The 25,421-nt window shown below is 55.2% G+C and overlaps 1 protein-coding gene and 1 long non-coding RNA gene across 2 annotated transcripts in view; both read right to left on the bottom strand.

Annotated features, from left to right (window-relative positions):
* Positions 1-18,385, bottom strand: part of Smarca4 (SWI/SNF related, matrix associated, actin dependent regulator of chromatin, subfamily a, member 4) — a gene marked incomplete at its 3' end in the record, with an annotated part of 61,023 nt that extends 42,638 nt beyond the window's left edge. Inside the window, exons 1-13 of the mRNA XM_033759595.1 lie at positions 18,369-18,385; positions 17,264-17,516; positions 15,271-15,403; positions 14,331-14,729; positions 13,956-14,054; positions 12,367-12,625; positions 11,334-11,460; positions 10,842-11,015; positions 8,111-8,284; positions 7,017-7,184; positions 6,875-6,925; positions 2,387-2,517; positions 2,209-2,266 (exon numbers count right to left, since the gene is read on the bottom strand). Coding sequence (XP_033615486.1) covers positions 2,209-2,266; positions 2,387-2,517; positions 6,875-6,925; positions 7,017-7,184; positions 8,111-8,284; positions 10,842-11,015; positions 11,334-11,460; positions 12,367-12,625; positions 13,956-14,054; positions 14,331-14,729; positions 15,271-15,403; positions 17,264-17,485 — 1,995 coding nt within the window. The remainder of the gene's footprint in view (positions 1-2,208; positions 2,267-2,386; positions 2,518-6,874; positions 6,926-7,016; positions 7,185-8,110; positions 8,285-10,841; positions 11,016-11,333; positions 11,461-12,366; positions 12,626-13,955; positions 14,055-14,330; positions 14,730-15,270; positions 15,404-17,263; positions 17,517-18,368) is intronic.
* A 36-nt stretch (positions 18,386-18,421) lies between these two features.
* On the bottom strand, positions 18,422-24,212 carry LOC104869476. The gene is made up of 3 exons (XR_782341.2): positions 23,892-24,212; positions 19,970-20,154; positions 18,422-18,451 (listed from the first exon to the last, which is right to left on the bottom strand). It is a non-coding gene; the product is annotated as an uncharacterized LOC104869476 (long non-coding RNA).
* Between the last annotated feature and the right edge of the window lie 1,209 nt (positions 24,213-25,421).

The raw sequence follows: 25,421 nt of genomic DNA, 5'->3' as shown, positions 1-25,421 counted from the left end.
GAGAGAGAGAGAGAGAGAGAGAGAGAGAGAGAGAGAAGGAGGAAATGACAGGAAAAAAGAGGAAAAGAAACGAATAGAATAGAATCTGATTGTACCAAACTTAAAAAGTGCAGCAGGGAATGCTGTGCACCCGAAATGCCAGGGCCAGGGTGAAGCCCTGAGGGGACCCTCACCCAATGCTTGGGAGTTCAATCTGCAGGGCTGCACCCTGAAGGACAGGAAAGATGGAGAAAGAAAAGGAAGGAAGGAAAGAAAGAAAGAAAGGAAGGAAGGAAGGAAGGAAGGAAGGAAGGACGGACAGAAAGAAAGAAAGAAAGAAAGAAAGAAAGAAAGAAAGAAAGAAAGAAAGAAAGAAAGAAAGAAAGGGAAAGAAAGAAAACAAACATCAGGAGAAGATATTTGAAAACTGTACACTGGATCAAATATGTGCATCTAGGAAATATAAAGGATTTCCAGCTCAGCAACAACCCGATTAAGAACAGGTAAAACAGCTGACTCTGGCAGTATACACTTACAACTCCTGCACTCTGGGAGGCCGAGACAGGACAAGTTCAAGAGAATCTGGGCAAGTTAGGGACCTAGCAAGATGCTGCCCCAAAATAAAAAAATACAAAGGGCTGGGGATGTAGCTCAGTGAGAGGGCCGTGGGTTCTATCCCCAATGTTGGAAAAGAATGTTTTTAAAAAAGGGGAAAGATCTGAGTAGATTTCCGTCCAACAGGTTACAGGAGTAGGGCACACGCGCTGCCAGGCAGCATCCACCACTCAGGAGGAGATGCAAATCCGAGTCACGGCAGGCACCACACACCAGGCACAAGGCCACAACCCTGACAGACACCACCACGTGCCGGCTGGGACAGGGACTCCTGCGACGGCCAGCTGGGCTTCCTGAGAGTAGGCACGAAGCGAACAGCAGCCCCAGCCCTCAGAGTGCACCAGAGAGGAGACACGCGGTGTCTGGAGCTGGAGATGCAAAACAAGGCGAATCCAGGTAACAAAGCCCCGGGGACACACAACAGGCGGGTGAGCCCGAGCCAGGGTGGGTGAGAAACAGGATAGACGGCAGCTGCTCGGCTCCGATGCAGGGGCTCTCCGGCCCTGTGGGGGCGCAGAGCCAACTGAACGGCAGGACGGACTTTGGGGAGTCGGACACACCCAACACGGGGTGAGGGGGGGACAGGACAGCAGCTCCACAAGTCCCTCTGCAGCTGGACTGCACTTCACAGTCACACAACTGTTCTGGTGACAGCAAAGTGGCACTGGACTGTCCAACACCACCAGTGCAGGGGCCTCCAAATGCACTAGGGGCCACAGGAACCACAGTCAGTGGAACAGACAGGGGCGGGTGGAACCCTAACCCATGCAACACAGAGCAGACGGAAGACAGCCCTGCGCTGCCCCAGGCAGACTCCAGATAAGCAGCAGGACCACCCAAAGACACATGCAACCCAGGGCCAATCCAAGCAGGGGCTAAAGACAGAGCACTTAGAGATCCAACTAAAAGGCACAACTCGGGCGGGGATTTAGCTCAGTGGTTCTGCTGCTTGCCTCACAAGCACAAGGTCCCGAGTTCAATCCCCAGTACAAAATAAATAATAATAATAATAATAATAATAATAATAATAATAATAGATGAATACAGGAAGGGTGTCTCTCTGAGAAGAAATAAAAACATTAAAAAAAAAAAAAAGCACAACTCCCATGGGCTGCGGATTTAGCTCAGTGGTGCTGCTGCCTGCCTCGAAAGAGCAAGGACCCAAGCTTGATCCGTGGCACCAAAAAAACCCCACAACTCCCAAAGGACGCAGTGCTGCATGCTGGTCATCCCAGCACCTGGAAGGCTGAGGCAGGAGGACTGCCATGAGTTTGGGCCAGTCTGGACTATATAGTGATTTTAAGGCCAGCCTGGCTCAACAACAACAAAAAGAACAAAACAAAAGCACGACTGAGTGGAAAGTGTCAAAAGAGGCAGACCATTCACAGCCTAGGGCCGCCGGGCACGGAGACGGGGCCAGCACCGGCAAGAAGCGGCTTACACTACTTCATCCGGCTAATTCAAAGCAGAAACAGCGTGGCTAGAGGTGACAGCTGGGACAAGTTTGCCCCTGCCCGGCCAGCGAGGGCTCACGGTGCACAGGGTGACAGTTGTGTCTGGGGGAGATGCCAGTACTGAGCGCTCAGGGCCTGAAACACCAAGAATCGCACTCACCTCCTCCTCTTCTTCTGAGCCGCTCTCTTCACTATCAGACCTGGGCGCCACTTCATACCTAGAAAAACCATTAGCATTTTAATGTACATCTCCTCGGAACCTGCTGGAGCCCTTCCCTAGCCATCCAGCCCAGGACCCAAACGCAAGCAGGCACCCCCGGGAAAGGGGCCCCACTCACCCCGGGTTCATCTCCAGCCAGGCCTCCAGCTGCCCGGCCTTGGGGGCGTCCGTGCCGGTGAGGATCTTGCCGCTCTCCACGTGGATCACCTTCACAGGGAGGTCGCTCATCTGGCTGGTCTCGTCCAGAGGCTGAAAGAGAGTTGCCCGCGTGACCGGGGAGCCACGGTTTGCACCCCTCGAGCCTCTTATGAGTGGGCCAAACGGTGCCAACAGGTAAGTGGCCCCGACTCTGTGCCCAGGGTGGAAATGAGCAGCTAACTGCATGGACAGCCTCGGTACCTGCATGGAGTCGGTGAATTCAACCAACGGAGGATCAAAATGGTAACGAAAAACCACCCGCACAGAACAGCTCTCTTCCTTCTCATTGTTCCCTACACAAACAATTCCGCGGCACCGCGTGGCAGTGCTTCTAGAGGCGCCGTGGGAGGAGCTGGCGCTCAGGCACAGCTCTGCCCCGCAGCTCCTCTGCGCCCCCTCCTCCTTTCGTACTGCATTTGCACACTTCGCCAAGGGCCCTCATTCTTCTCTGTCCCAGCTCAGGGAACTATTTCCTCTCTGGGTTTCCCCCTTTCTCTTCAGCGCCAGGGATGGCACCCGGGACCTCAATCACGCCAAGCACGTGTTGGCTCAGTGACCTGCAGCCCCAGCCTGTGCTACATTTAAAGCACAAAGCAAATTCCTCAGCAGCAAGCTCTGTGCTCATTTGCCGGTCCTCCGTCCCCAGGGAAGATGGCACTCTTGGCTTAACCTTGGTGTCCACCCCCCCATGTGACACGGCTGCCACCACTGTCTGCCCATGTTCGGAGCTCCCGAGGACCACCTGGGATGGGGAGGGACGCAGAGGCCAGGACCCCCACCCTGTTCCCATGAACTGCTCTGCTCGGCAGGCCTGTATTTCCAAACACCTCCAGGTGACTGAAAACAGCCAAAGCCAAGAACAAGGAAAATCCTCAGGGAGCACCCTAACAGGAAGGGCCCCACACTCGCGACTCAGCGCAACTCCCAGCCTCGCACTGTCGCACCGTAGGACTTGTGCCCCGAGTCCCCTGTGGCCAGAGAAAGGCTCTGTGCTGGGGTGACCACAGCCAGTTCCTCTAAAGCAACTCGACGTGGTATTTCAAATAGAGTCACCTGAAATGAATGCCAGTTAATCATCTCTGCCAGTCAGTGTCTTCCCGGGCCCAGCCTGAAGAGAGCGGTGTGCACCTGTCACGAATGCGCCACGTCCCCTCCATTCCTGCCTTGAAGCTCTAACCGCAGGGACGTCATTGGGAGATGGGGCCTCCGGTCACGGGACTAGTGCCAGGTAAGGTACACCAGGGCCAGAGATCACGCTATGCTCACAGAAGGCCTCAGTCAGTCCTCAGCCCCAGAAAGAAGGGCGGTGACAGCAGGGATTCTGTGCTCTCCCCAAGGCCTCTCGGCAAGGCCATCTGTAACCCAGGAAGGAGCCTCACTAGGAAGCGAGTGTGGGGCACATTACGCTTGAGTCTAGCTGTCCCCTGGAGCCTCAAGCAGTCATAGGTGGGGCTTTTTAGAGGTGGCTGATCTCGTGTGTGACGCCGAGACCAAGGGTGTGTGTCACCAAGAGTCCGCGGTCTGGCTGGCATCGCTCTGCATGTGGATGACGGGAAGGCCCTCCCTGGTACGAGTGCTCCCGCCCTCTGGATGTGCAGCCTGGACAGGACACGCGGGACAGAAAGGAGCTGCTGTCGTGGCTACTGCTTTGCCACTTCGCTGCCCTCTGCTTGCCAAGAGCTGTTTCTCCTCTGCAATTCCCTCCGCCACATCACACTGCCTAGGAGCCAGCTGACCATGAACAGAGACCCCTACAAACCGCGAGCCAACTAAACCTCCGCTCCGTTAACCTTGGGTGCTGGGTTTTTTTTCTCATCAAGAAAAGTACCTAAGACAGGACACCTCCCGGACGGCATGGTGAGTGGCCCGCCCAGGCTGGCCAAGAGAAGGCTCCTCGTGCACCACCCAGTGCAGCGGGACAGACTCGAACACCGCCAGCAGGGGAGAAGCCCGGCAGACGAGGGGCCTCAGAGCCACACCGTGCAGTGTCTGTGACAGCGACCCCTGGGAGCAGCTGAATCGCTACCACCTCAACGGCACAAAATCGAAACATGAAACAGAACCACATCCCTTGATGTGGGAAGCGGCCCAGAACACCCACCTGCCTATGCTTAGCTTGGTCCAAAATCCCCACACCGAAAGGATCTGAGCAGCCATCCCAGGAGGGTGTGCGGAAGACGTTGGCGGGGCCTCGACACGTGTCCTGAGTGTGCGCCATGCTCTAGATCCCACAGCCCCAGTCTTGGGTTCCCCGGGGCAGCCAGGTCAGAGGCAGCGGGTCACTAGGGCGTGACCTGGACGGGAGCACTCCCGTCCTGGCTTCCTCCCTGCTGCTTCCTGGCTCTGCTCCCAATGTACCACTGCTGCCCCCTGCTGCCAGCCATCTGCGGACCGACTCCTCGGAAACAGTGCACCAAAACCAACATCTAAGCTGTTGTGCTCGCTTCGGCAGCACATATACAAACATCTAAGTTACAAGTGCTCGGTACTTTGTCCCAGCAATGGAAAAGAAACTAAGAGAGCACATTTCACGTGAAGGGTTAGATTCTGCCTACAAACAGCGAGCTATTAGAGCATGACGGCACACACCTGGAATGCCAGCACGGGGGAGGCTGAGGCAGGAGGACGGCAAGTTTGAGGCCAGCCTGGGCACTAGCAATTTCGCAAGTCCATGATGCAGAGTTTTTAAAAGGCAGGGTGGGGTGGGGATGTAGCTCAGCGGTCAAGCGCATGACTAGAACGCCTTGGGCTCCATCTACATGGGGGACTGGAGGCATCACTGTGACTGCACGGTCTCAGGGCACGTGAGTGGTGACGTGCACCGGAATCTGCTCCTGAACCACGTGCTGCCAGGGCCGAGAAGCGGTGACCGCACAGCAGCAACGTGCACCCCTCCAGCAAGCAGCCTTCTGCAGTGGGAGGAACCCAGAGGCTGAGAGGCCGACTGCAATGAGTGGCAGGGAAGGAAGTGCTCGGTCTCGAGACAGAGGTCAGGGCAAAAGGACGCACGGGCACCCACAGGAGGGCTGGGGCCGCCAAGACTAATCATCGCAGTAAATCCAACGACAGACTGCAATCCGCTCATCTAGGCAAGGATCCAGAGCTTACACCAGAGCTGGGCCGACCGCAGCCCCCAGGCCTGGGAGAGGGAAGAGACAGCTTCCTGTCAGGAGGAAGGCAGCTCATCAGACAGCGAAGGGCAAGCTTCCTTCCGGTCACCATTCTGCGGCCACCACAGCAAAAACTGACACGGGCCAAAGGGATTCCTGGCGGGAGCAGTGAGGACTCAGTCGCAGTGCGCTCACGGCCTCCTGTGCATTTCCCGTGAAGAGCTGACCACATACACTCACGAGATGCCGCTAACCCTGCAGGAGTCACCCTGGGGACCGAGGTCAGCGTGCCAGGGACGTAACCCACTCACGCACCCGCTCCCGGCAGGACGCCTAAGGGCACCTCTCAGGTCTTCCTAAGACACGTGAGCTGGATCTGCCCAGAGGGTCACTGTGCGCCAGAACGTCAAGGTCCTGCAGGGCACTGCATCGGTGACAAAGCCATGCAAGGTCAGAGGACTGCGGTCGGGGCGGCCCAGGACTTTCCGGTGCTGGGCAGAGGGGAGCAAGCGGGCCTCGGGGAGCACACGCTGAAGGTGACGAAGGTCAAGGAGGCCGTCCGTCACTAAGCACACTTGTGATGCACACCTGTAATCCCAGCTCTCTAGGAGGCTGAGGCAGGAGAATTAGGTTTCAAACAAGCCTGGGCAACTCAGCGACTTAGCAAAACCCTGACTCAAAATAAAAAACAGAAAGGCGAAGACACAGCTCAGTACAAAGGCCTTGGATTCAATCCCCAGTACTGAGAGCCAAAAACCAAACAAATAAAACAAATGAAACAAAAACCTGGGGCAGGGGGGCTGTAATGTGTGCACCCTGCTCCCAGAGTTTAGGGAGAATATCTCGGGGAAGCATACAGAGGGTGCTTCTGGACAGCTCTCACACCTCTGCCGCAGGTCTGAATCAACAACAAAGCACAGGCTAAATAAAAATGCAGCAGCATATACACAGAAAAAGATCCAAAAGCATCCAGACCTGGGGACAAACACTATAGTCCCAGCCCTCAAGAGGCTGAGGCAGGAGGACTGCAAGTTTGAGGCCAGCCCATACCAGGCCTGGGCGACCCTCTCTCAATTCCTCCTGCTCCCCCTGAAGGAAAAGGTCTGGAGGAGACACACCTGTGTGTTGCATTCTTGCACATAATTACTTTCTATGACTTTTTGTGATTTTTAAGGAGAAGGGCTGGGGGGCATGACTCAGGCCAGCGCTGGCCCAGCACAGGTGTGCTCTGGGCTCCATCCCCAGCACCACAGACAGAGACAGACAGATAGCGATGCCACAAGAAAGCCTCGCCTCACCTCCCCATCGGGTCCAATCGCAGGCGTCTGTCCTTCAGCATTTTCTGCCTTCTGGAAGGGAAGACAGACAGTCACCCCTGGACCCCACGGACACCTCACGGCGTCCCCCGTGAGCAGCGGCACCCAGCCAGGCCCAGCACACCTTCCTCTTCTTCTTCTTCTTCTTCTCCTTGGCGACCTGGGCGGCCTTGTGCTGCCGCACCAGCTCCGTGAGGTTGGCCACGTACTCGTCCGTCTGCTGCAGGAGGTAGGCCAGGCGCTTGTCCTTCTTCTGGTCGATGAGCTTGCGGTAACCCTCTTCATCTTCCGCCTACGAAAGCATGGGGGCGGCGCTGGTCTGCAGGGCCCACACCAGCCCTGCTGGAGGCCCCCTGCCCAGCAGCTAGTGGCACACGGCCATCAGCTCCCCACCCAGGTCGCCCTCCTCCAGGAGGCACCCAGAAAGGGCAGCACAAGTCCTGTCTCTTGGCACACAAAACACTCTGCAAACCTCAAAGCTCTTCCCTCTGGCCAGCCTGAGCCAGGTCACTGCCGCAAGCCCCGAGGTCCTGAGGCCTCCCAGGGCGGCCCTCACACTCACTGTCAAGGCTGGGTCCTGCTGGGCAACAAGGCCCCCTAACCCGACTCCTGCCTGGCCCCACGTGTCCCCACCCCGCGGGCCTCTGCCCGATCCTCCTCATGCTGCCCTGCACCCCGGGCCCACTCTCGCTCTTTACCAGGCCTCTCTGTCACAGCGCACAAAGAACAGAGGGCCCCGCTTGCACAGGTCAGGCGAGCACTCCGTCCAGTCACCCAGCCCTTCACTGCCCCGTCACCCTCGGCACCACCACACATGCCGCCACCCATGTGTTCTCGTGAGGCGGGGACTGTGTTCCACTTCCCCTGCTCCCAACACCTGGCACTGGGAGGGCTCAGCATCTGCACAGCTGGAGCCACGCTGGCGACCAGCTCTCAGGAAACCTGGGGCAGGAGCACCCGCTCCACGCTTTCCCAACACCTGGCACTGGGAGGGCTCAGCATCTGCACAGCTGGAGCCACGCTGGCGACCAGCTGTGCAGATGGACCTGCTGCCGGGGCAGAGCGGCCGGTGCTGCTACGGCTCTCAGGAAACCTGGGGCAGGAGCACCCGCTCCACGCCTCAGAGGACACAGAGCAGCCCGCGATGGCCTAGGCCACAGGGCGCAAGGCCTGACGCCCCTCGCCAGGAAGGGCCCGGAGGCGGGGGACAGCACCCACCATGAGCCTTCGCATCCGCTCCTTCTCGATGCGCTCGTTCTCCTTCTTCTGCTCCCGCTCCGTGTTGGCATGGTACGTGGCCACGGCCTTGGTCAGCTTCTGGATCTTGCCCGTGACGGACCTGTGGTACTCCTTGAAATCCTTGGCGTGCTGAAGAATGCTGTTGAGGTATTCCTGCAAGGACACACACGAAGAGAAGGCTGAATACGCTACAGAAGCCACCACTGTGCTACCCCGGATGCGACAAAACCAAGGGGCATCACCCAGTGATGAGGTCGCACGGGCTGCTCTCTCTGCAGGGCCAGGACCTAGCAGACCAAGTGGAAACACAAACCCGGGATCCCAGCACTTGGGAGACCGAGGCGGGAGGACCACGGGTTCAAAGACACCTGAGCTACGTGACAAGGTGCTGTCTAGAACCGCACAGAAACACAGAACTGCCTGCTGCCCACTCTGCAGTGAGAAGCACCCCTGGAAACAAAGACAAGCACGCAGGGAGATTCAACTGGCTGGGCAGCTCGGCACGGTACTTACTGCATTTTAAATACGCCCTGCCCTCCAAAGCAGTCAGCGCACTGCGAGGAATCAATTTCAAGGAAGTATCAGAGCCTGCGCTGACACCCTGCAGTACGAGAATGTCCACCCGGGTAGAATTTCCAATTCAGAAAAGCTCAAAGTATGTTCCATGCCCCAAACAAGGAAAAGGCAACAAGAATTCTTGGCTGCGGGACACATTTCACAGAAGGGACATGTGCAGAGGCGAGAAATCACGTTTCATGCTCACCTCGGTCCTGGGTTCGATACCCAATACCACATATGCCTGCAAACAGCCAGGCATGGTGGCACTCTGGGAAGCTGAGGCAGGAGAATCGAAAATTCAAGCCCAGCCAGAGCAACTGAATAACTCAGCAAAACTGCCTCAAAATTTTGTGTGTGTGTGTGTGTGTGTGTGTGTGTGTGTGGTACTGGGTATTGAACTTGGGTCCTTGCGCTTGCAAGGCAGGCCACCGAAACACTGAGCTAAATCCCCGGCCCTACCTCAAATTTTTAAAAGTTAAAATAAAACAAAAAGGGCTGGGGATAGAGCTCAGTGAGGCGGCCCTGGGTTCAATCTCCAGCACCAAAAGAAAACAAACCATCGCCACGTTACATTTCAAAATTACTTAAAAACAGATGAATGGGTGCACTAGTGCTTGCCGATAGTCCCAGCTACTCAGGAGGATGAAGCAGGAAGATTTCAAGTTTGAGGTCGCCTGAGTGATTTGGCAAAACCATGTCTCAAAACAAAAAGGGGCTGACAACTGAGCTCAGGTACTTGTCTAGCTCAAAGGCTGCGGTCCCATGCCTAGTACCGCAATGAAAAACGTTATACAGTCTTTAAACCTTTTTATAAAACTTAAATATGCTCTGTGCATAGCACACAGGACAACAGCGTATTTGATTTTGTTTGCTTATTCTGTGGTGCTAGGGATCGAAGGCCAGGCCATGCATTTATGGGGCAAATGCTCCACCACAGGTCTACGTCCCTTGTATTTTTTTGATACTGGGGATTGAACTCAGGACCTTGCATTTGGGAGGCAGGCGTGGTGCCACTGCGCCAAATCCCTGTCCCTTTTTTATTTTTTAAAACAGGATCTCACTGAATTGGCCAGGGTGGAGAGATTTGGTCTCAAACTCGTGATTTTCCTGCCTTAGCCTCCTGGGCTCTGGATTACAGGGGTGCATTGTCATAACTGGATGCCTTTTTTGTTGTTGTTGCTTTTTCTTGTTTTCTTTGGTACCAGGGATTGAACTTGGGACCTTGTGCTTGCAAGGCAGGTGGCAGAACCACTGAGCTAAATCCCCACCCATTTACCTTTTGACTAAACTATGCATGGAAGAAAAAAGCTAGAACAATAAACACCAAAATGTTAATAGTGGCTAACACTGAATGTTGGTAATTTTCTACATTTTAAACTAGGCCAGTCAAAAAGAAAGAAAAAGAAAGCAAGCCAACCAGACTGCCTAGAAAAGGAATGAAAAGGGCGCCATAACCTCCAAACTCTACCTGACTGACCCTGCAGAATGAATCTCATTCGCATCAGGCCCCTGCTATTCAGAACCCTCCGTGGTGCTTGGCTCACGCAGAGCAAAAGCCCAAGGGCCCCAAAGACCTGCAAATCCGCCCAACACCTTCCTGTCCCCTCTGGCTTCCCTGTCACGTGCCTGCTGCCCAGATGTGGCACAGGAAGGCCGGGCCCCAGAGCCTCCCCCCGAGAGAGCACTCATGTCCCCATGGAGGGTCGTGGTTTACACCTGGATGCCCCAGAGCCCCATCGCTCAAGGCAGGGTTCTGGGAAGAGGATGGATGGACCGCACGCAGGGGGCTCCTGGCTCTGTGCAGAGCGGGTCAGGCCTCTTCCCGGCTCCTCCCTTCCTCTCTGCTTTCCTCCCCCAGGCCTCTCATCATGCCGCCAATAGTGCAAGGCCTGAAACTTCTGAGCCATGAGCCAAAACCAGCCTCTCCCCAACCTCTCCGGAGGGCAGGTACCGTGTCCCAGCGACGAAGACAGCAACTAATGCCCTCCAAGCCCACTCCTCTTCCCCTCAGTCCCTGCTTCCGGTCCTCCACCTTCCCGACATGCCCCGGGCTAAGCCCCAGGTCGCCCCTGTGGTCTTTGTCTGCCAATGTATTCTCAGCACGGGGCAGGAAGCCAGGGGCAGGGCAGGGAGCGCAGCCCTGGGGACTGACCTGGTGCTTCTGGCGGCGCTTGCGCTCCTGCTCGATCTTCTGCTGCTTCTCTAGCTTCTCGGTGATGCGGGCCTCGCGCAGGGACTGCCGCTTGCTGCGCTTGTAGGCCTTGGCGTTGAGGGCCGTCTCCAGGGCCGTGTCCCTGCGCATGCACACCACCACCTCCTGGCGCAGCTGCGGGAGACAGGAGACGCTGATGGCACACAGGGTGGTAGTGGTCTGGAGACGCCCACGGTCAGGGCAGGCACGGAGCAGAAGGCCAGGTTTGGACACCCCGGCAGAGAGATGCAGCACACAGCCTCTAAGGGCCGGGCAAATGCACTAGGCGACACCAGCCAGGTCTCCTGCGTCAGCCACACGCACAGCACGCAGAGGGCCAGGCAGGGGGCTAAGGCGGGTGGACAGACACGGCCACCTTAGCCTTGGATAAGGGCCCTGCAGGCGGCGCCTAGAACCGGAGACCCCGCCAGGACTGCCAGACCTCACACCCACCTGCCGTTGGAAGTTCAGCAGCCGGAGGGCCTTGAGCTCAATGGTCGCTTTGGTTCGCAGATCCCCGGCCAGGGAGCCGGGGAGGTTTTCAAGTTCCTGAATGCGGTGTGCGATGCGAGCCTGTAGCCTGGGCGAGACAGGAGAGACAGGCAGTAAGAGGCGCGCATGCCCCCGGTCCCACCTAGGGCCACAGCTTCTCAACAGTCCATCTCTGCAGGTAGGCAGAGACCCTCCGAGAAGATGCCAGTGGACCACGGGGCACCCATGGAGGGCTCCTCAGGACCTGCCACAGGGACCACAGCCAACAAGACCCAAGGGCCACGCGGCAGCAGGGTGAACAGCCCGGGGCAGCGGACTGGTTCCTGGCCCGGCCCCAGCACGGAGAGGGGACATGTGGGGCTGTGGGCCTCTATTCAGCTGGGAACTGAAGAGACCCTGGAGCAACCTCTCAGGGTTGGTCTACGGTAAAACCGCAGTCTCCCACTTAGGAACTGAGCACCTACTGTGCACCAAGGACCATTCTGCAGTGAATGGGACCAACAAGAATGCTTGTTAGTTTTATGGCACTCGTACCATCCTTACGATGGAGGCCAAGCGGGACAGGAAAGTAAATACTGACAGTAATTTTGGAGAGGCAAATGCCTTGAGGAAGTGCTCCCATGGGCAATAACCCCAGCAATGAGGTGTGACTGGCCAGGAACCAGGCACCATCTGTGCAAAGGCCCAGCTGCTCAGGTGAGTTTAACTCAACCAAGAACAGGAAGCCAGGATTCACGCGGAAAGAGCACTGATGGGAGTGAGCAGAGGACGTATTTGGACAGATAGTGGGACGCTAGGGATAATTTTAACTCATAGAATGAATGTGATGTAAACACAGAATGTGATGTAAAATTGCAAAGAGGGGTTAAATATCAGTGTGGAGCCAAACAAGGTGGCACAGGCCCGTAACCAATCCAGTACTTGGAGGGTGACCGGAGGTAAATAAAGTTCAAGGCTGCCTAGACTACACAGTGAGAGAGGGAAGCGGCCTCACCTGTACTCGCGCTCCTGCAGGATCTCCACGGGGTCCAGGCCGCGGGGCTTCTGAATGGGGGTGACGCGGCTCTGCTTCTGGTGCAGCGGCACCAAGGGCGCAGGCTGGGCTGGCTGCCCTGGGGACTGCGTCTGGGGTGGCATCACAGGCGAGGCGGCAGGTGGGACGGCGGGGGGCGCGGGTGAAGGGCGGCCGGTTGGCTGTGGGGGGATCAGCTTCTGAGGGGTGCTTGTGGGAGCGGCAGCATTCACCATGGGGCCTGGGGAGAGGTGGGCGGGAGGGCCACGCTGAGCTTGGTCAGCTCTGGGCAGAAACGCAGAGCCTGAGCCCCACCTCCCCCGAGGCTGCCCTGTCCCAGCAGAGGCCCGGCTCCAGCCTTCCCTGTCAGACCCAGCAGCCCAGGGCCCCATTCTTTTGTGCTGAGAATTCCAGGCTGGCATTTTCCTGCCTCTGCTGTCCCCATTACACCCGGTCAGAAAATACATGACCAACTATTTGCCCGTTTTTGTTTATCTGTTGGTTTCTTGAGACTGTGTAGCTCAGGCTGGCCTCAAACTCACAGCAATCCTCCTGACTCGATCTCCCTGGTGGTGGGATCACAGGCACAAGCCACACCTGGCCAATCTATCCATTTCGTGGCGCATGCCTGTCATCTCAGCACTTGGGAGGCTGAGGCAGGAGGATCGCTGTGAGTTCGAGACCAGCCTGGGCTGCATAGTGAGTTCCAGGTCAGTCTCAACCACATAGTGAGACCCTGTCTCAAAAAAACAAACAAATAAAAAAGAAAGCACGTCCATAAATCACACGCCATTCAGAGTAGCCCTGTGTTCACCTCACTCCACCTCAGCCTACAGGCAGTGTCAGCTCACATGGCCAGCAAAGGTGGGGAGGTGCTTAGGACAGTGCACATCCCTGCCATCCTCCGTCTGGTGTGCAGCTGTGTCTACTTTATTAGAACCTGCTGAGCTCTGTGACCGACACCATGTACTTTATTACAGGTACAAATGCTAAACAGGGCTCAGTCCTGTGCGCAGCACCAGGGTCCCTGGGGTCCGTGACTGCACCCCACAGCTGAAGCGGGGCCACTGTCTTCCAGGCCCAGTGAACCCAAGCTTAGTGACTGCTCTTCAGAGCCAATCCCTACGCCTCAGACCACGAGTGCACAGGAACAAGGCCGTGCTGCCCACTTCCTGGAGCCCAAGCACACAGCTCAGGAGTGGCAAAGGGAACCGGGCTGTCCACCCCGAAAGGGACGTCTCACAAAGGAAAGGGGCGGGCAGCACAGCCAAGGAGCCGTCTGCGGCAGCTGCTGCACCTCTCCATGCGGTGGCCCTGTTCACTGCCCTTCTCTGCCTGTCACTGGTTCCCAGAACAGCCAGAGACAACCTCAACCCACGGAACGAGGATAGGAGCCAGGGAACAGGCTTTGGAACTGGCAGGTGACACTGACACCCAGAGAAGGCGGCTTCGTGGGCTTCCGCTGGGTGAAGCGACCCGGCCCGCTGACGATCCTGTTTCAGGGCCCACACAGGTCAGGGTCATGATGGGGAGCAGGCCACACACTTGTCACTGAGGGAGGTGGGACTTACCTTCAGGCCAGGGCTTGGGAGGCCCTCCAGGGGGCTGGCCGGGCATCCCGGGGGGCACACCTGAGGGTCCTGGGGGAGGCATGTTGGGCCCTCCCATACCTATAGCCAGGTCAAGACAGAGGAGAGTTAAGAAGGGAGCTGAGTTCACACCTGCACCAGCCCCACACCACCTGCTTAGGGGACACACGCTCATCAGCCCCTGGTGAGGGGTGAGGGGCAACTGGAGAAGGGGCTTGAATGGCAACAGCTGCAGGGCCTGCCTGAGGGGCAGGAAGTGTCTGGTGGTCACCCAGGATTGCCAGCCACTGCCAGCCACACTCTGGCCAATTCACTCAGCCACCCCCCACCCCGGGCACCAGGGACACTGGGCCTTACCATGAGGCCTGCTGTAATTTGGAGGGGCTGGTCCCGGGCCAGGCCCAGGCCCAGGACCAGGCCCAGGCCCTGTGGCAGACACAGAGGGCGGAGGTAGTGTGGGCATCTGCTGCTGCATCCCAGGCATCGGCCGCTTTCCCTGCACGGCCATCTGCAGGTGTTCAGGCAGGGGCTGTCCCCTGGCCAGCATCTTGTAGGCCATGATCTGTGCACGCAGCTGGTGCAGCTGGTTCTGGTTGAACGGGGTGGGGCCCCGGCTCTGCTGCCCCAAGGCCTGGGGGTCAGTGCCATCCAACGGGGCTCCTCCTGGCCCAGACGACATCTGCGGGCCCGAAGATGGGCCACTGGCTGGAACGGGACTGGAGGCGTGCTCGGAGCCACCCAGTGGTGAGGGGTAACCTGCAGGGAGAGGCCGGGCCCACGTCACAGCCGGGGTCTCGAAGGCAGAGACAGTAACCTGTTCTGCTACGTCTACACTGCCCGGGACAGTAAGCAGCCAGGTGAGCCCCAAGTCGCAGGCTCTCGGTGGCCTGCACTTCAGGACGGCGCAGAGGCTGGGACATGGGCTCTGTGGGGCGGCCCTCCTGCAGGGCGGGGGCGCACGTCCTCAGGTCAGCCAGGCCCAGTCCCCATCTCCGTTCCTCGGGTCATCTGCTACTCTGCTTCACAGTCGCCTCAGGCACAGCAGCCACTGCAGGGCTGGTTAGGACGGAACCCCAAGGCTCCCAAGAATCTGCACCTCCCACAGGCTCTGGGGCAGCCCCGAGCACCCTCGGTCCCACCGTGCGCCTCTGCAGGCGGCTCTAACACCAGAGGGCCAGAGCAGCGCACCGGCCCCGCCCAGCCACCCCAATCTCCCAGAGTCCGCACAGAGGACCAGGTCACCAGGCGAGGACCCCGGTGTGTGACCGGGGCAGGACAGGAAAGAACAGAGCCTTACCCTGGGAGTGCTGGTCCATGGGGCTGGGCGGGGGCCCCATGCCTGCGTGGCCGCCCGAGCGCATCCCCATGCCCTTCATCTGGTTGTAGCGCGGGTCCTCCGACATGCCCTTCTCGTGCATGGACTCCATGGGCTGCAGGGGGAACGACAGCGGTGTCAGCAGATGGGCAGGAGAACGGCATCGTCACCAGCATCCGCCCCGGCTGCCCAGCATCTCCTGGACACCAACAGGACCTTGGGGCCCAGCTCTAAGTCAGGACGCCTGCTTGGATGTCAGGCAGATCCACATATACCCAAGGAGGGGCACCGTGATGCTTTGGAGGTAAGGGCAGCTTGAGGAGGGAACGGGGAAGGGCGGGCAGAGTCCCTCAAGGAAAAGAAACCTGGAGCAGCTCGAGGTCACAGCCGCCTCCGCCTGGACACCGGCTCCCTGCACAGTGACAAGGAGACAGACCAGGGATCTGAGGACCAAGGAGCCTCTGCCTTGGAGACTACACACCGGAACAGGCAGATAGGTCTGCCCAGGAGGGTGCGACAGCAGTAAGATCCCCATCCCTGCATCTCCCAACTTGGGTAAGCGCTGGTGATGGCCAAGGGAGAGCATCCCCCAGGGGAGTGGCTGCTGAAGGGGCCCTGTCCAGCCCTTCTGCAGGCTTAGCCCCTGCTAAGCCTCGGGTAGCACACCTATCTCGGATATGGGCACTGGGAAGGCTGAGGCAAGAGGATCATCATGAGTTTGAGGCCGGCCTGAACTACATAGTGGGACCGGCCTCAAAAAAAGAAAATCCAGGGGCCGGAGATTTAGCTCAGTGGTTCCACCACCTGTTTCAGAAGTGCAAGGTTCCAAATTCAATCCTCAGTACCAAGAAAAAAAAAAAAAAAAAAGGAAATCTAGGATGGGGGATTTAGCTCAGTGGCATCTCGCCTGCCTAGCAAGCCTAAGGCCCTGAGTAAAATCCCTGGGACCTTAAAAAAAAAAAAAAAAAAAAAAAGGAAATCTAGGATGGAGGATTTAGCTCAGTGGCATCTCGCCTGCCTAGCAAGCCTAAGGTCCTGAGTAAAATCCCTGGTACCTTAAAAAAATAAAATAAAAAGATAAGTCTAGGACAGTGATGGTGAACCTATTGTATACGTCGTGTTTCTTTTTAAGACAAGATGTCCATGTAGGGCCAGGGATTTAGCCCAGTGGTTCTGCTGCCTGCCTCTCAAGCACAAGGTGTCGAGTTCAATCCCCATAACAACAAAAAAAAAAAAAAAAGTTCATAAGTTGTTTTTTCTAAACTAAACCCTCAGGATTCAGGTTTATTGCAGTGTTGGCACTTCTCAATAAAGAAGTGGGGTTGGGGTGGTAGTTTAGGTCCTCTGCTCTAAAAGGCTCGCCATCACTGGCCTAGGATATGGGCAGGCAGGAAGAAGGGAAGGCCTTGGACGCAGGCCACAGCACAGATGGGCTCCAAGGATAGCCAGGAGGGAGGGAAGGCTGGGTGTGCAGAGGCCCTGCTTCCTCGAATAAAATGGGATAGTACCCTGAGACCTGGGGGCCGCAGGGTGGATGGCAGGGGGCATGAGGTGCAAACAGCCTGGCAGGGAGGAGCAGCAGATGGCATCGCATCTTTAGGCTCCTAGGGTGCCGAGAGAAAGCACTGTCTCCTCTCCTACAGGCGCCGAGGCAGAGCGGAGACGTGAGGAGAGGGAACGCGCACCGCTGAGGCGGCAGAGGTGGCCCTGATCTTTGCTGAGCGTCGGCATGGGCCTGGGCACGTGTTCCCTGACGAGGCGGGGGCTCCTGGCTGGGGCGTGAGTATTTTCTTCTGGGATGAAAGAAAACTTCAGAGCACCGCTCCCGAACCCCCATACAGAAGATGGGGAGCGGGGGACACAGGGAGGGATGACCGCTCGCCCTCATGCTCAAGATGGGATCTCGCCCGAGCCTTCGGTTCACAGCAGCGGCCCGAGGGGCACTACAGCCAAGCCAGGCCGCTCTGGTCCCTACCTTGTGCATCTGGTGCATGTTGTCCTGAGGGTACCCTCCAGGGCCCTGGGTGGAGATGGGGTGTCCCGCCGAGGGAGGCCCCGGGCTAGGCCCCATCATGCTGTGGGCAGAGCCCGGCGAGGGGCCAGGGCTAGGGCCTAGCATGGCTCCAGGCGAGGGGCCGGGGCCCGGGGAAGGGCCAGGCCGAGGAGTTCCGCCCAGGGGTGGGTCTGGAGTGGACATCTTCACAGGAGCTGTGGACAGCGACCTCCTGCTGGGAAGAAGCGCCGGTCAGTGCAGGGGCTCGGCCACAGCAGGCAGGGGCAGGGCAGGCAGGAGGACAGCCAGTCCCCAGCCCTGCCCCCAAGCCCTTCCGTGATTCCTCCACAGAAGGTAAGGTACCCAGGGCACACAAAACCACCTCAGCTGCCACCCTGAAAGGAGTGGCACATGGACAGGCCCGGGGGCTCCTGCCCACAGGCGCGTCAGCCTCCCTGGCCAGCTTCCCTCCCCAACCCAGAGAGCGGCTCAGGGGTGCTAACACCCCTTCACCTGGCTCCACACTCGCTAATCTTTCCATCTGGCAAAAGAGAAGGGCAAACCCTGTAATCCCAACACTCAGGAAGCTGAAACAGGAGGGATCACCTAGAGTTTGAGGCCAGCCCTGGCTAGTGTGAGACCTTGTCCAAAAAAAAGAGGGCCAGGTATTTAGCTCAGTGGTTCCACCACCTGCCTCCCAAGCTCAAGGTTCTGAGTTCAATCCCCGGTACCAAAAAAAAAAGGAAGAAAGGAGGCAAGACCAAGGGGACAGGCAGCACTGACTAGAACGCCACAAACTTAGCTGGAGCAAATATTCACAGTAAGTGACACTGGCGTCCCAATGAACATGGTGAAAACAACTTTTCTTTAAAACAAGTGAATTTAGAAAAATAAAACAAATGAATTTAAATTTTAAAAAATGAATTTAAGCAGGGCGTGGTGATACACACCTATAATCCCAGCACTTGGGAGGCTGAGGCAGGACTAACACAAGTTCAAGGCCAGTTTGGACTGCATAGTGAGACCCTGTCTCAAAAAAACAAAAATAAATAAAAAGTAAACGCAAGCCAGGGATGGTGGCACATACCTGCAATCCTGGCACTCTGGGAGGCTTAGGCAAAAGGATCACAAGTTCAAGCCCAGCTCAGGCAACTTAGCAACAGCAAAACCCTGTCTCAGGATTAAAACAAATAATAATAAAATCAAATTTATATGCACATAGAAATAAAAGAACTTGGTAGAGCAACCCTTTTTCTGGCCCCTCCCTTAAACAGAAGCTATCTTTCAATAATTTCTTCCTACTCTTAAAAAAAAAAAAAAAAAAGAAATTGGATGTAGCTCAGTGCAAAAGCCCTGGGTTTAATTCTAAGTGCTGAAGGGGGGCGGGTTCAGGGTTTGGGGTGTAGCTTAATGGTAGAACACGTTCTTACTGTGTTTATTTATTTGTTTGCTTTTCTTGTTTTTTGGTACTGGGGATCAAACTCGGGTCCTTGGGCTTGCAAGGCAGGTGGCGGAACCACTGAGCTAAATCCCCGGTCCTTTTTTTTTTTTTTTTTGAGACTGGGTTTTTCTAAGTAGTTCAGGCTGGTCTTGAACTCATGGCAATTCTGCCTCAGCTTCCCAAGTGCTGAATGACAGGCATGCGTCACCACACCCAGCTTTAGCACGTCCTCAGCATGTGCAGGGCCCTGGATTTGATGGTCTGATTCCCAGCACACCAAAAAATAATGTAGAAGTATGCTGACTTAGAGGAAAGTATCATACATATATTAGCTCCATGGTATTTAAAATAATTTAAGAGTGATACTCAAATGTCTGAAGTTTCATAACTAATGTTGCATAGTAAAAACTGATACCCAGAACTATCTGGGTTGTTTTTTTTGGGGGGGGGTACAGGGATCGAACTCGGATCCATGCACTTTCAAGGCAGGCAGTGACACCACTAAACCTTGGGTCCTTCAGAACTATGAACTACTGCCCCTACATATCCAAAAATCAGCTAAGACATCTGAGGATACCAATAAATAGGGCCACACACTGATTCTGGGGTGGGGGGTGAATCCAAGGCCGCCCTCAGGCTGAGAAAGTGAGGTACCACTTACTGAACAGCCCCAGCCAGCCACTGATAGACAGTGTAAATATTTCCTAGAAAAAGGTTCACTTTGGCCAGGGATTTAGCTCAGTTGCATCGCGCCTGCCTCACAAGCTCAAAGTCCTGAGTTTGATCCTTGGTACCAGAAAAAATAAGATTCACTTTCAGATTCTCAGTTTAGGTAGAGCTGCATGGCTGGTCACTGCTGGGCTGCCTGTACCTTCCCCTCCCCGTTCCTACGTCTAACACCTATTTGCCAATGAGATGGCAATAGGAGGCAGGGCCCTCATGAACAGGGATTAGTTTCTTCTTGTAATTTCCTTTTTTTAGAGCTACTGGGGATGGAACTCCCGGCCTTCACACTAAGCTACATCACCAGCCCTCTAATTTTAATTTTGAGACAGGGTCATGTTAAGTCAATAAATTACCCAGAGTGGGCTCTAATTTGCATTCCTCCTGCCTCAGCTTCCCAGGGTGCTGACATTACAAGTGTGCACCACCTGCAAGCAGATTAGTGCCTTTAGAGAGACCCTGTCTCCTTCCAGCACGTGAAGACACAACAGAAAAGGTGCCATCTGCAGGGAAACAGCCCTTACCATCACAGAATCGGCAGGTACCTTGATCGTGGACTTCAAAGCCTCCCGGCTGAGAAATGGATTTGTTGTTTACAAGCCACCCAGTCTAAGGCAACCTGTGACTGCAGCCATAAGAGACTAAGACGTAGCCTTAATAAATCTTTAATGCATGGGCCGGGGGTTTAGCTCAGTTGTGCTGCCGCCTGCTTTGTAAGCACAAGGTCCCGAGTTCGAAATCCGGTACCAAAATAATAATAAGAAATAAGAAATAAGAAATAAATCTTTAATGCACACACATGGATCACATTTGGAAAACACAAACAATACAGAAACTAAAATCACCTTAATCCCACCAGACACCGACGCGAAGTGCTGCTGCCCTTGCGCAGGATGAGAAAAGAACCCTCGTCCCTCACCCTCCAGGCCTCCTGCTGAACACCCTCCTGACATTCCTTGCTGCTTTTCAAAGCACCTCTCAGGCTGCACACTTCATACATCTGGTGCATTGTTTCCTCTGCCTTTCATCTTTTGTAATGGATCACCTGTCCCTAAACTTTCCTCAGTGCTTCTGGCTCTAAACAAATTCTACAGGAGTGTAAGCAGTACGTTTGTCTGTCTGCCTCTCTTTCTCTCTGGCCCACACTCTTGCTGTATAATTTTGTTTTATTTTTGCTTTATTGGTACCTACTTGCAGGATGAAATGATGAAACTCAGCACTGATACATGTACACATCAATATTAATTCTTTTTGTCTCCTGGAAGTGCACCTTTGAAGTTCTGCCTAATAAACCTCTTTGTGCCTCTTCAAAGAACAGGAGGTGGGCTGGGGATTTAGCTCAGTGGTTCTGGCCACTGCTTCGCAAGCGCCAGGACCTGAGTTCAATCTCCGGTACTAAAAAAGAACAGGAGGAATGTGGGAACATTTTAAATTCCCTTAATTGAAAACAATTTTAACTTAAAAGCCCAAACTAAATCATTTCATTTTCCTGGAAAATCAGAGAGCAAAGGACCAGAAATCTCCACAGGGCAGGGACCAGTGACCAGTGCTTCAGCCGATCCTGAAAAAAACTGGCATGGTGGTGCAGGCCTGAGGTCCCAGGAACTCAGAAGGCTGAGACAGGAGGATCGCTTGAGGCCAGGAATTAGAAGTCAGTCTGGGCAAGATAGTGAGGCCTTGCCTCCCAGAAAGGCAGGTGCAGATAGAGAGGTGAGGAGGTAGACGATAGATAAACAGGCAGACAGGTGATGTATAGGTAGGTAGATTATAGATGGATGGATGGATAGGACCAAAATACACAGATATGCTACACTGAAGAAATCTCCTCCACTCCTTCCTCCTCTCAGCCTCCTATAAATTCCCCAAAGGGCAGGGTCTGAAGAAAACCTGCACTGGGGAATCAGCATCCCCAGCTCATGATCCCTTCCCACAAATCCAAGAGACCCAGAGAGCTCATGGAAAACCAAACTTTGTTTTACCACAGAGAAACTCCTGGAAACACAACTTGCCCTGGCTCTGCCCCATGTGAGGTGCACACATCTGCTGTCCAACTCGGGACACACCCAGCCTCTGCTCGGTGACAGCTCCAAGCCCACGCGACCTCCCAAAACACTTTCTACAATCTGGCGCCCGGCCGGGGCTGCCCGCACGGAGGACCTGCAGTCACTCTGCCCTGAGACACAGCAGGTGGACACGGCTGAGGCTCCTGTGGACCTATCTCCCCCATGTCCCTCTCTCAGGCTACTGAGGGCTCCAAAGCAGTGGAAAAGACAGCAGCGCTGTCACAGACTTCCAAATCCTGTGTCAGTCAGTGGTTGACGGCTTCTTTCACACCTGAAGCTCTTTATCCTGAGTCATGCAAACTCAAACTGACAGCCAAACAATCCAGGCCACACAGGAGAGCCTCCCCTTCACTGAAGCAGACACCTGCAGATGGACACAGTGACCCGCACCTGTAACCCTAGCACTCAGGAGGCTGAGGCAGGAGGATGTCAAGTTCAAGGCGGAGGCCAGCCTTGACTATATAATGTGTCTCAAAAAACCGAAGTAATGGGCTAGGGATTTAGCTCAGTGGTACCACCTTCCTTGCAAGAGCAAGGGCCAAAGTTCAATCCCCAGTACCAAAAACAAAACAAAACAAAAAAACCCAAAGTAAATTTTAAAAGGTAGGCAGGTCAGCAAGCACACCCTGGGCGTGACCCTGAAATCACAGCTCTACTTGTATCCATGCTTCGCATATGCCTCCCCGCCCTTCCGCCCACCACATCCCGGATGCTGTCCTGGCCCCCAGGAATGCCTGCTCCCCACAGCAGTGCCAACCCCATGACAAGATCCTGCTCCAAAGAAACCTCTGGGCCCCAATGGGACACCATCTACTTCTGAGACGCTCGATCTGCAAGAGGCTGAGGGTACCCAGCAAGCGTGTGGGGCCATCAGTCAACTCATCCCTTTGCTTGGAGCTCAGGGCCCTGGGAACACAGACTGTGCACACTGGCTCTAAGCCACACAGCAGAGCAGGTCACAGAGGGGTTGCCCGTTGGGGACGCAGGCCTTGACCCTGCTGGAGCCCTGGCTGGGCCAGCACCATGGTGGGGGCTGGGAAGTGGCTCCATGGGCCTCAGGCTGGGCTCTGAGCACGTCTGACCTTACCGTCCCTGAGCTGCAGGCCAGGCTCGGTGGGGGGCACACATGGAAAGACCCTAGACCACACAGAAGGGGGTGGGGCGCAGACCTTGACCTGGAGATTAGCATCACCTGTTCCTGAATGCAACTCTAGAGAATCCCGGAGCCATGAGCCAGACTCTGAAGGGTAAGAGTGCACAGGCTCCCTTACATGGGAAAGCCAAAGAATAAAGGATTAAAAAAGCAAAATAGTGGGGCCAGGGATTTAGCTCAGTGGTTCGGTGGCCTGCCTTGCAAGCGCAAGGACTCAAGTTCAATCCCCGGTACCAAAAAACAACAACAACAACAACAACAACAAAATAAAAAGCAAAATAGCGCTGGGGATTTAGCTCAGTGTTGCCGCCACCTGCCTCGCAAGCACAAGGTTCCGAGTTCAATCTCCAGAACCAAAAAAAAAAAAATTTTTTTTAAATGCAAAATAAAGGATGGCTAGGAAACAGGTCGATTTTGTGGAACAGAGAAAGGTTTCTGGGGACAGGGGCAGACAGAAGGGAGAAGGGGAAAAGTAAAAAGGATCCACTCGATTCCCAGTACCAAAAAAAAAAAAAAAAAAGGATGGAGATGTGGTAGATGGATGTGCCGACTTCCCACAATTAACATACTTATTATGCATCACAAATGTATACTTAAAATAACTAAAGTATTTTTTTTATTTTTAGTTTTGGGGGGTACCAGGGATTGAACTCAGGACCTTGTGCTCGCGAGGCAGGCAGCGAAACCACTGAGCTACCTCCCCAGCCCTTTTAAAAGTTTTTAGAAGGAGGATCCTGCAGGGCCGGAGCGTAGCTCACTAAGGTCCTGAGTTCGATCCCGGTACGGGAGTGGGGGTAGGGTCCTGCAGTGTCCTCCTGCTCATCATCATACCTGCCAGTCACACCTCCTGCTGGGCATGCGGAGGACTCTTCCTTTTGTCCCTCCCTCACATTCCCAGAGGTCAGGGACCAGGGCTGGCCACAGAGCTGAGCTGTCACCCACAGCGCCATCTGCTGGACGGGCACACACTTCCAGGGCAAAGCTGGCTGTTAACTGCACAGGGCACACACAGAGGCAGCGGTGAGTGGCCCGCAGCTTGGGCTTGGGGCTGTGGTCCTGGTGGACTCACAGTGGCCCCTTTTGGCTCTCACCTCCATTTCCCTGGTTCTCCCGGCACAGCACCTCTCCCTGTGCTGTCTGGGCCTGCACAGGCCCACTTCTGTGAAGTGCCCAGGTTTCTGCTTTTTATTGGAGACATGTAGTTGCAACTCCCTATTTTTGGTGACTCACCTCTTCTCACCCATGGTAGAATCTTGTGATGAAGAGAAATTCTTAAGTCTAATGATGGCCAATTTGTCAAGTTGCGGGGGGGTCGTACTGGGAATTGCACCCCAGTTCTTCACACTAAGCTACAAGTTGCTCACATTAGGCTTTGGCTTGGAATCCTCCTGCCTCAGCCTTCCAGTGGAAAGGCCCTGAATTTTATCTTTAGTACAGTAAGTCCCTGACTTACGAATGAGTTCAAGAAGTCTGTAAGATGGATTTCTTTGTAAGTCCAACTTCACCTTTGACACAAATATATAACATAAAACATTAAAAAACCAAACATACACACAGAGACACTGTAAATAAACTATTTTAACTGGCAGACATGTGAGCTACTTCTGTGATTTGTTCACATCTACAAATGTTTGTAATGTGAGGTCCATCTGTATCTATCAAAGTCCACAACTCAAACGTTCATAAGCTGGGGGCTTACTCTCCTGCCAAAAAGTAAAAAGAAAAAAAGTCTGGGCCTGGAGCTGAGGGGTACAGCACTTGCCTAGCATGTAACAGGCCCTGGGTTTGACTCCCAGCACCACAGAAAAAGGTGGGGGTAGAGCAGGGATCTTTTTTTTCAGTACCGGGGATCAAACTCGGGACCTTGCACTTGTGAGGCAGATGCAGTGCCACTGAGCTACATCCCTGGCCTCAAGAGAGGGGATCTTTTAATCTACCTCAATGTCATGAAGACACAGGAAGGGACATTTTCAAATCTGGGGGGCTGTGACATGCTGCTGCCTCCCCATGACTTACATCTTAGTGACAGAGAAAGTACAGGGCAGTGGATCTAGCTAGAGAAAGGAAGGGCCTGGACTGGGTGGTGGTGTCTCTGCGGACGCACCTCCCTGGCCCTTCCTGCCTCTAGCTCAGGGACGCCACAAGACCACTGGGGCTAGGAAAAAAAGCTGTGGTCAGGAGGCCATGGCCACAGTGAGCTTCCCGGAAGGAGCTGACAGCTGCAAAGCAATGACCAGCAGGAGGCGCCGCCCAGGCCGCAGTCTCTGAGTAGATGCTCAGGGCCCATCCGGTGGGTGTGTCACTGTGGCCACTCACAGCAAGCCCTTCAATCTCCTACCACATGCAGGAGCCAGAGTCACTGGGCTCCTAACACGCGCACACACATGCCACACACACACACACACACACACACACACACACGCACGCACGCCACACATATGAGGACACTGAGCTGGGGAAGGGTTGCTTGCTGCCAAGCCCGCCAGGCCAGCCAGCTACTCCAAAGGGCTGGGGTGGGTCAGGCCCCGCCGGCAGTTGGCTCAGCTTGTAGAAGCTGTGGTTTGACTGCAACCCCCAAAAATTCACATGCTGGAACCCTAACTCCCAAAGTGGCAGTGTAAGAGGTCACCGGGCCATGAGGGCAGAATCCTAGTCACGGTGAGAATGGGTTGTTAGAGACCAGGCCTGTCATCCTAGCTACTCTGAGGGAGGGCTGAGGCCAGCGTGGGCAACTCAGTGAGACCCTGTCTCAAGCTACAA

This window comes from Fukomys damarensis, unplaced genomic scaffold (assembly GCF_012274545.1).
Source record: "Fukomys damarensis isolate Sample0158 unplaced genomic scaffold, DMR_v1.0_HiC HiC_scaffold_37, whole genome shotgun sequence".
NCBI classification, from domain to species: domain Eukaryota; kingdom Metazoa; phylum Chordata; class Mammalia; order Rodentia; family Bathyergidae; genus Fukomys; species Fukomys damarensis.
This window is presented reverse-complemented; position numbering and strand designations above follow the sequence as displayed.